This window comes from Chinchilla lanigera, unplaced genomic scaffold, assembly GCF_000276665.1.
Source record: "Chinchilla lanigera isolate Chin_1 unplaced genomic scaffold, ChiLan1.0 scaffold00038, whole genome shotgun sequence".
NCBI lineage: Eukaryota > Metazoa > Chordata > Mammalia > Rodentia > Chinchillidae > Chinchilla > Chinchilla lanigera.
The window spans coordinates 14,258,551-14,269,717 of NW_004955439.1; the positions used below are offsets into that span (position 1 = coordinate 14,258,551).

At 38.7% G+C, this 11,167-nt stretch overlaps 1 protein-coding gene across 4 annotated transcripts in view; it reads right to left on the bottom strand.

Moving 5' to 3' along the window:
- Adgb (androglobin) overlaps positions 1–10,433 on the bottom strand; it is a 124,928-nt gene extending 114,495 nt beyond the window's left edge. For all 4 annotated transcript variants that reach the window (XM_005390627.2, XM_013517404.1, XM_013517405.1 and 1 more), the window contains exons 1-2: positions 9,908–10,433; positions 699–861 (exon numbers count right to left, since the gene is read on the bottom strand). In XM_005390627.2, the coding sequence (XP_005390684.1) occupies positions 699–861; positions 9,908–9,981 (237 nt within the window). In that variant the 5' untranslated portion in view covers positions 9,982–10,433. The remainder of the gene's footprint in view (positions 1–698; positions 862–9,907) is intronic.
- Positions 10,434–11,167: the final 734 nt, after the last annotated feature.

Here is an 11,167-nt window from a genome sequence, read left to right on the forward strand (position 1 = left end):
ACTTGTGGCTACTCTAAGTAGCTAAGTACTACCTAAGCTACTATACTTGTAATCTTATTGATTGGCAACAGTGCTGTCCCGTCTTAAGCCCACTTCACCTCATGGCTTTGCTCAATAAAACACCCTCGAGAAGTGGGGTTGATGGGCAACCCACTTTCTAGTCTCCTTTCTGTCCTTCTCAGACACAAGTCTTCTTTCCCTCAATAAATTCTTCCTACTCTTAAAAAAAAGTAAACAAAGAAAATTTAGATCTTTATCCATGTACCTTGAGGCATTATGAGGGACCCAGTTCTTATCACACCACAGGAGCTCTCTACTGCCACTTTTCCCACAATCTCCAGGTAACAGTCACAAATGCACGATAGACTCTTACTCCATAAACCACTCTAATTGCCTAGTTCTCAATTCTGTCCAAAATCTATTGCCTAAACGGACTTCTCTCTCAATTTCTCCTTAGCTTATTAGGATTTTTAAATCATAGTTCTTTCCTCCCATTTATCAAATGTAATTCACCAGAGCTCTGACCTAAGGCTTGGAAAGACAAGGTGGTGATGGGAAAGGCCAGGCAGAAAGCCAAAATTTCCCTTTGGAAGGTGACTGGAGAAAAGACGAATGAGTACACTCTCATTTTAACAAATCTTACTGCCTTACAAAATTAAAAAACACAATGAAATCTAGTCACAGTCAAGTCTACTTACAAGTACAGGGCTTTTCCCTGCTTTGTCCTTTTCTTTCCCTCCTTTGCCTGCATCCCACTTTTCTGCATTTATGTCAGATTCACTCCATTCTGGCCAGATTTGGAATTTCCCCTTCTTTTGCTCAACAGAACTGGATTGTACATGACTGCCAACAGGGTACAGACTGGAGAGGGAGCAGAGAAAGAGACAGAGAGAGAGAGGCATTTAATTAAAACCTCTGAAATAAAATATTGGATTAACTGCATGACATAATTATCTCATCAGAAGAGTATGTTACATACATTTGTCAATCAGTTCCCACATATTAAGTTTCTACAGACTAAAATGATCCCATAGAAATTATTTCATTAACGTATTTCAACATTAACTCCTGCTTACTAATTCAGGATGCTCAAAAATAGATACAAGAAGACTATTACGTGTTATCATCTGCACATAAAAATGTTTAAACAGAGAACAGTTAATGCTTAAATTTTTAAATGTATTTTGACCAATTTTGTATGCTTATCTGGCAATCTGAGCAACTTATGTGAAGACAACAATATGCAGTATAACAACCATTGGTGAATTTCTACCATCCTGTCTAGTGAAACTATGTATTGTCTCTAACATTCTTTTAAATTACTATCTTCTTATTCCCCTTGTTTGATTAATTTTCCATTCTTACATCTGGCAATCTGAACAACTTGGTTGAAAACAACAATATGTAATACAACAACCACTGTTAATCCCTATTATTTGGTTTGAAACCCCGTATCATTTTTAATGTCCTTGCTTTGCTTTGTTTGTATTTTGCTATTGTTCTTTTATTTTTTTACTATTCTCTTTAAAAGAAAAAAAAGAAAAAAAGAATGTTTAAACATAATACACACTTAAAGAAAAATTCTTTACACTTATAATAGTAACAGTATTTGGAATATCAATATAAATATGATTTGGATTTCTTCAAGTGTAACAGTATTATGAAAACACTACTTTTTTAAAAACTAAAAAGTACAAATCATTTAAATAAGAAAAATACACCCAACCCACTCTAGGCACTACAGAGTTAGCATCTACTTATCCTCTCAGATATACATTCTTTTTCTTTTAAAATGAAATCATTCTGCATAGGCTTTTTTATACACTGCTTTGTTCTCATTTATCAGCACAGTATTATGTATTTCCCATGGCCATGAATGGTTGTCCATGTATCAATTTAATAATTATGTAATATTTATTTCTATATTTCATTGTATACTATATTTCATTTAACCAAACTTCTGCATTTGGAAATTTGGGGGGGATGATTTTTTAAATTTCTTTACCTAGGCTTTTGCACTGAATGACATTCTGAGTCTCTCTCTTTTTTAAAATTATTTTTTATTTTAAAAAAGAGTCTTGTGGGGCTGGGGATTTAGCTCAGCGGCAAAAGCGCCTGCCTGGCAAGCGCAAGGTTGTGAGTTCGGTTCCCGGTACCGGAGAAAAAAACAAAAAAAAAAAGAAAAAGAGTCTTGCCAAGTCCATAAATTTCCCAGGCTGGGCTTGAACATGAAATCCTCCTGCCTCAGCACCAAAATACTAGGATTACAAGTATGTGCCACCAAATCTGGCTAATTTTTCACTCTTATAAACAATAATAAAGTGACTGTCCTTGTTACTAAATCTTTCCATTCTTAATAATTTCCCTAGTGTAAAACTTAGTGTCTTATAGTGCTAAAATATTTGAATATTTAAAGTTTGTAGTAAATTTTGACCAAGTATATTTTGACCAATTTCCTACAGAATAAGTGGACCTATTTTCTACTTTCACCAGTTTCCATGTCTTTAAACCCTGAGTATTATTTTTGTCTACATGTATGATATTTAAATGTAAAGCAGAAACCCTGTTTAATTTCTCAAGATTTTAACAAACTACCTGTGACTCTAAAATCCTACCCCAGACCCTTGAATAAGGGGGGAGGCACCTAATATGCCAATACTCCAAAATGTTTTGAAGGACATTATAGAAAGTGATACCAAGACAGACCTATAAACCCCAACAGAAGGAATCCACCAGGCAAGGCAAATAAGTAAACAGAGGGAGGGTGAAAAAATGGGGGAGCCAACAACAGGAAAATAACATGACAAGAGTAAGTCAACACGTATCAGTTGTAACCATCGATGCTGATGGCCTCAATTCACCAATCAAAAGACACAGACGGGCAGAATGGATCAAGAAGCATGATCCAACAATATGCTGCATACAAGAAACACACTTAATTCAAAAAGAAATTCATAGACTCAAAGTCAAAGGATGGAAAACAATATTCCATGTGACAGGAACCCAGAAAAAAGCAGGGGTAGTTATCCTATTTGCAGATAAAGTCAATTTCAAGCCAAGACTAATTAAGAGAGATGAAGAAGATCACTACATCCTTGTAAAGGGAACAATCCAAGAGGAAGAGATAGAAATCATAAATATATGTGCAACAAATACCAGTGCACCCACTTATATAAAACAAATATTAATGGGCACAGAGAATCAAATAAGCACTGATACAATTAATATTGGGGATTTCAATACCCCACTGTTACAAAAAGAATGATCAACTACACAAAAAATCAACACTGAAATAATACAATTGAACCAAACTTTTCAACAAATGGACGTTGTAAATGTCTCCAGAGTGTTCCACCCCACAACATCAGAATACACATTTTTCTCAGCTGCACATGGGTCATTCTCCAAAATAGACCACATACTAACCCACAGAACATGCTTGAGTAAATGCAAAGGAATTGAAATTATCTCATGTACATTATCAGACCTGGAGTAGAACTTTTGTTGCTGTTGTTGTTATTTGTTTTTTGGTTTGTTTGTCTGTTTCTTTTTATTTTCCTCTATCCCCCTCTTGTATTTATTTTTTCTTTTGTAGCTTTTCTGTGTTTATTTTCTTTTTCTTTTTCTTTCTTTTCTTTCTCCTTCATTGTTTGAACTTGTGTTTATATGAGGGTGAATATGGTGTCTAGCCTCCCTGCAGTTGTGGTTCTTTTCAGTTCCTCTTTTTATCTCTTCCTCCTCTCCCCTAATCTTCTGCACCAGCATAGGAGGAGAGAAGGAAGTGCAATGAAATTAGAATCAATGGCAAAAGCAACCACAAAAATTTCATAAACACATGGAAATTAAATAGCAATCTCCTGAAGAACCAATGGGTCACACATGAAATTAAATAAGAAATTATACAGTTTCTACAATTAAATAAGAATGAAAATACAACATACTGGAACTTATGAGACACATTGGAAGCAGCCCTAAAAGGAAATTTTATAGCAGTGAATGCCCATATCAGGAAAATAGAGCAAGCACAAGTAAACAAGTTAACGTTGCACCTCAAACTTCTAGAAAAATAAGAACAGACTAAGCCAGAAGTTCATACAAGGGAAGAAACTATAAAGCTCAGAGCAGTAATCAACATATTAGAGACCAAAAAAAAAAACATACAAAGGATCAATGAAGCTAAGAGTTGGTTCTTTGAAAGATTAAATAAAATTGACAAACCCCTAGCCAATCTTATCAAAAAAAGGAAAGAAAAGACTCAAATCCATGCAATTAGGAATGAAAAGGGTGAAGTCACAATAGACACTGCAAAAATCCAGATGATCATCTCTACTTACTTTGAAAACTTATGTTCTAATAAAATGGAAAATGCAGAAGAAATGGACACATTCCTAAGTACATGTGAATTACCAATGTTAAATCAAGAAGATATAAAAATCCTACATAAAACAATAATAATTAGTGAAATCAAAGATGTAATTAAAAACCTACCAACAAAGAAAAGCCCAGGCCCTGATGGACTCACTACTCAATTCTACAAGGAATTTAGAGAAAACTTAACACCAATACTTCTCAAACTCTTTAACGAAATTGAAAGGGAAGCAATACTCCCAAATTCATTCTTGGAAGCACGAATTACCCTGATACCAAAACCAGAGAAGGACACAACCAAGAAAAAAAACTACAGGCCAATCTCCCTAATGAACATATATGCAAAAATCCTCAATGAGATACTGACAAACAGAATGCAGCAAATCATCAAGAAGATTATACACCATGACCACGAGAGATTCATACCAAAGATGCAGGGATGGTTCAATATACATAAATCAGTAAATGTAATATACCACATAAATAGAGCCAAGGACAAAAATCATATGATCATCTCAATAGATGCAGAAAAAGCTTTTGACAAAGTCCAGCAGCCATTCATGATAAAAGCAATACAGAAAATCAGAATAGATGGTCTTTATCTCAATCTGATAAAAGCAATCTGTGACAAACTCCGACAGCTAATATTATGCTAAATGGACAAAAATTGAATTCTTTCACTCTAAAATCTGGAACAAGACAAGGATGTGCACTGTCTCCACTCTTATTCAACACAGACTTGAAACTTTATCCAGAACAATTAGACAAGAGAAAGAAATAAAAGGAATGACAGTAGGAAATGTAGAAGTGAAATTATCACTATTTGCAGATGGCATGAGACCCTACATAGAAAACCCCCAAAATGCCCTAAAAAACCTAATAGATTTAATAAATAAATTCAGTAGTGTGGTGGATACAGCATCAACACTCAAAAATCAATAGCCTTCCTGTACACAAATAACAAACTCACTGAGAGAGAAATTAGGGAAAAAACATGTTTCACAATACCATCCAAAAAAATGAAATACCTAGTAATCAGTCTAGCAAAGGATGTAAAAGACCTCAATGCTGAAAACTGCAGTACTCTGAAAAAGAAGATTGAAGTGGATATTAGAAAATGGAAAGATATCTCTTGCTCATGGGTAGGAAAAACCAATATAGTAAAAATGGCCATACTTTCAAAACTGTTATACAGATTTAATGCAATTCTGATCAAAATTCTAATAGCATATCTTACAGAATTAAAGAAAACAATCCTAAAATTCATTTGGAACCAGAAAAGACCAGAATAGCAAAGGCAATTCTGGTCAACAAAGGAAAGGCAGGGGGCATAACAATCCCTGACTGGACATTATACTATATAGCTACTGTGATAAAAACAGCATGATACTGGCAAAAAAACAGATGCAAAGATCAATGGAATAGACTAAATGGTTCACAAACAACTCCAGAAATATTCAACCACCTTATATTTGACAAGTTGCCAAACACATACACTGGAAGAAAGATAGCCTCTTTAATAAATGGTTCTGGGAAAACTGGCTCTGCACATGTCAAAGATTAAAATTGGACCCATATCTTTCACCATGCACTAAACTAAATTCAAAATGGATCAAAGATCTAAATATTATGACAGAAACAGTAAATCTGTTGGAAGATAGAATAGGTAAAGCTCTTGAAGACACTGGTGTAGGCAAAGACTTTATGAATAAAACCCCGACTGCACAGGAACTATCACAAAGAATCAACAACCGGGATCTCATCTATTAAAAGCCTTTGCACAGCAAGAGAAACCACTAACAGAGTGAAGAGACAATGCACAATGTGGGAAAAAATGTTTGCTGTGTGTTCCTCAGACAAAGGTTTACTATCAAGTATAAACGTGTAAAGAACTCAAAAAGATTAGACCTCCCAAATTTAAAGACCCAGTCCAAAACTGGGCATCAGAGATGCATACACACTTTTCAGATGAAGAAATACAAACAGCACATAAGTATATGAAAAAAATGTTCAACACCATTGGTCATTCAAGAAATGCAAGTTAAAACAAGACTGAGATTCTATCTCACCCTGGAAAGAATGCTTATCATCAAGAAATCAACCAGTAACTAATGCTGGAGGGGCTGTGGGGAGAAAGGAACCCTACTCCACTGTTGGTGGGAGTGTAGACTTGTGCAACCACTGTGGAAATCAGTGTGGAGATTCCTCAACAAACTAGGATTGGAGGTTCCAGTCGACCCAGCTATTCCGCTTCTGGGTATCTCCCCAGAATTAAAAACATTCTACCACAGTGATATATGTGCACCCATGTTTATAGCAGCATAATTTGTAATAGCTAGATCTTGGAAACAACACAAATGCTCATCAACCAAGGAATGGATAAAAAAAAGATGTAGTCTTTTATATAATGGAATATTACTCAGCCATAAAGAACGATAAACTGGAGACCTTTACAGGTAACTGGATGCAACTTGAGTCCATACTCATATGTGAAATAAAAGACACAACTGTGTAAACATCATATTATATTATCTCCCTAATGTGAGAAGTTGAAAAGAGTAAATGTGACCCAAAAGGTACAACAGATATTGTAAAATGGGAAGAAACTTCAAAAGGAAAGAGAAACTGGTTTTTGGAAATGGTAAAAAAGAAGGAAGGGTAAAACAAAAGGAAAAAATATATATATATATATATATAAGATATGCTGCTAATTTCTCTCAGTCCACTGCAAAGATAGGTTTGTGCTAATATTGTCTGGACAGTTAAATGCTGATTATCTCATACTCTGACTAATTTAAAGATAACAATGCACAATGTGGCAATGTGTTGATCATTGTTACCCTCCTATCATACTGTTTTGGAATTTTCTTCGTATGTTTATGTGTTTATTGTTTCTTTTTCTTTAAAATGAAAAATTTTTAAAGTAAAAAAAAATTTTACAACAGTGATAAGTGCCTTTAGCTTTTAAATAATTACAGTGCGGACTCAAACTATGTGGATGTCAATGGGAAGACTGTTCCAGATGCAGGAAACAGCTGGTGTATAAACATCCAGATACAGTGAACAGGGTAGCTTATCTTCAGAATAACATGGCGCTTAACATGGCTGCAGCCGGGTGCATGGGAGAGGTGAAGGGATATGATTTCAGAGAAAACAGGAAACACGAAGTTGGAAATGTGATCTAAGCCAAGGGAAGGGCACTGGCCCTAAGTCGGAGTGAGACAGGAAGCCAAACGGGGATAGTGAGCAGGGTTACCATGACATGACTAAAATATGATAGCCATTTTTGCTGCTACGTTGAAAGAAGACCAAAAGAGACATGGAAAACAGTTTAGAAAGGAGGCCACAGATGAAGGAATGTGGGAATAGACAAATAGATAGAAAAATGTTGTTCTGAAATTCTGTATCTTTTTATTGTTTTAATGTTGTTTTATGTCTTTTTTGTTCTTTTTTGTTCTTTTTTTAAAATAAAAAATTATTCATACATAGTGGAGTACTATGCTGCCATTAAGAAGGACAAACATATCATTTGTAGGGAAATGGATGCACCTTGAGACCACAATGTTAAGTGAAATAAACCAGACGCACAACCTTAAGTACCACAGGATTTCTCTTATATGAGAAACCCAAAATATAAATAAAGGGCAAAATAAAAGACAGACAAAAGGAAATAGTGAGACAGGTCTTTCGCGTAAGGGAACAAAACTAAGAGATGAAGGGAGGAGGGAGGGCAAGGAGAGAAAAGGCATTTAAAAGAAAGAATTAAGATGTGTTACGTTCATGTACCAATTCCCTGTGAGGAATGTGATCATTCTGTACTACAAACATGTACTAAGAACAAGAAACAAATAATAAAAAGGAAACTGAAAAAATAAAGGACTGTGGGAAGGTTCCAGAAACTGGAAAAGTCAAGGAAATAGATAATCTTCTCGAGTTTCCAGAAAAGAATGTGGCCCTGATGAAGCCTTGATATTAGCTCCAAGAGATCCATTTTGGACCTCTGTCCTTCACAGTTCTGAGATAATAAATCTGTGTGACTATAAGCTACTAAGCTGGTACTACTTTATTGTTAGCAATGGGAAGGTAATACAGAGTGGGGGGGGGGTAAAACTGTAAAATGCGATGAGTGGGAAACCAAGCAAAGCATTTTTTAAAATGAGAAAATATGCAACAGACCCAAATGCTGCTGCTAGAGCAAGGCAGATGCAGTAAAAACTAAACATAGCATTTAAGGACAAGAATGTTAAAGTCTCTCTCGGATGTCACCTCCGGGGGGTGCGCCTGGAAAGGACTTTTCTGAACCCTTGTGTATATGTTACTCACTTCTGTGCATCCTCTCCTATTGTTCCACTTTAATAACACTTGACAACTCTCTCGGGAAGCCCTGATTTCTGTACTCACCGCGTCTTACAGGTAGGATTCTAAGTCATACAGAGGCAGGAATGTTGACTTTTTTGATGATTTCCTGTTAAGCACCTGAAACAGTGCCTGAACGAAGTAGTAAATTTATCTCATATTTATATGAAATAAAAGAATGAATGTCTTTATTTTTTACTTCTATCATTTTTCACTATTTTATGTGTGGGTAGAGACTGCCCAAATAACCTCCAACCTTATTTCTATTTCTTTTCCAGTTTAGCTGCTGATACGCACTGGCGGCTTGGGGGATGGAACATGGGTAGACCTGCCCACTCCTGCTTGATGCACGGCTGAACCCTAGAAGGATACCTTGCAAAATCATTACAACACCAGATGCAAGCAGCCAGGAAGCCCGGGGATGGGCAAGGCCGCCACTGCGCACGTTCAGCCCCTGGTGTGCCTGTCAAATATTCCTTCTGGAGCTAAATTACTGGGCTTGGCGGCTGTTTGATACTGCATTGCTCCCTAGCCTTGACTAATAGAAGTAACAGCTCTAGTCTCAGGATTCGGACGTCCTCTTTTCCATTTTTAATCATGAAGGCATACACATGCCACATCCCAAATGGTTTTTCTATTAAAATTTTCAACACTGATTTTCTGTGTTTTGCACGCTTGTTTTATTTTGAGTTTATCCCTCTCAGGTTTGCTCGCCTCGTATCCCCTCCCGAGGCAATCCTGTACTGAAACGACAGTCTATGTAATCCATCTTTACAATATTTAAGTGAGTAAGCAGTCCAGGAAGGTCTTCCTCTGCCCTCTCTCTTCTCCCTCCCGCGCTCTTCCTCCTCCTCTCCCCGACCCTGCCCCTCCCCGTCGGCCCCTCCCCCTCCCCCTCCGCCGTCCCCTCTCCCTGGACCAGACCAAGGCCCCTCCCGGGCGGGCTGAGCCGGGCGCCTCTTCCGGTCCCGCTTTCGCTCGCCCGCGCGGCTGGGGCGGGGCGGGAAGGGGCCGGTGTCCGGGTGGGAGCCGCGAGGCCCGGCAGCTGCCGGGCGAGAACGCGGGGCTTTCGGGACGGAGAGGAGAAGCGCGGCAAGCCCCCTGGGGTCGGGGCTCGGGGCGCTGGAGCGGACAGCCAGGCGCGGGGCGGGCCCGGAGGCACGCGAGGCGGCGCCTGCCTTACTCTTCAGGCCGGTCGGATCCGTGCGCCGAGTTCTTCCGCGGCACCTGCTTCTTCTCCGAGTGCTTGGAGGTCATGGCGGCGCCGACCCGGGCGCGGAGCGGAGCGCGAGCCGGCGGTTGGGACCCGTACGCGGCGCCCGCCGTCGCCAGGAGACGGCGCCGTTGCCAGGAGACGGCGCCGCGTCGGCGAGGGCGGTCGCCAGCCAAGAAGCGCAGGTCCGCACAGCCTGCAGGAAACCTGGAGCTGGGGCCGGGGAGCCTCGTACGCCCGGCACGAAAGGGCAAGAGGACCTCTGGCCAGCTCTGCTGAGGTGCAGTCGGCGGCTGCCGGTCTGGCTCTGCTCTTTGGAACCTGGGACATCAGCAGACTGGCGTCTCTTGGACGCTCAACGCCTTGATCCTGGAAGTACAAAGATGTCCAGCACCCAGCCGGCTTAAATTCACAATTAAATGTTAACTTCCTATTACCTTGTCTTGAAATTCTGTATCGTTTTTGTTGTTTTCGTGCTGTTTTGTTTTTGTCTTGGTTGTTGTTTTCTTTTCTCTTGAAAGTAAAATTTTTAAAAAGTTATTATAACTTAAACTGAGTATGTTTGAGAAGGTTAGAAGGAAGAACGAGCATGTTAAGCTCATTTTGGTCACATCTAGAACTGCACAGTACAAGGTCTATGTGGAAAACACACTGAAAGAGACTAGACTGACGGGGCTTAGACACTGCAGGAGAACAGATCGGTCAGTTTGAAGACTCTGCAGCTTGAGCTATGGACAATGAAACACAGGGGTAATCCCTGGAACGAGGGTTACAGCATCAGTGTAGTGGAATAACGTGAAGTGGTCCAATGGATGTGGCTGTGGATGGACAGAGCCAGGGTGGAACAATGAATACAGAAAGAATTATCTTGAAAGTACTTCCCAATTTTTATAAAAATTATAAACCCTTAAACCAGGAAACTCACAGGAATCACAAGAATTGGGTCCTGAACATTTCAAAGAATGGAATTACCATTTACTGACATGAGAAAGAGGAAAGCAAAGTTTTAGCAGACAATGAGTTTAGATTTGAATGTGCTGAGTCTGAGGTTAGAAACCTAAGCTTTGAGTTTCTACCTTCCTCTCATGGAGGGATGTTGGATTGGATATATGAGTCTAGAGTTCAAGCAGTAACTCTCGGTGAGAGATAGAAATCTGGGCATTATCATTATACATTATAATGATATAAATTATATACATTATAAATTCCCTTTAAAAATCACTCCATAAA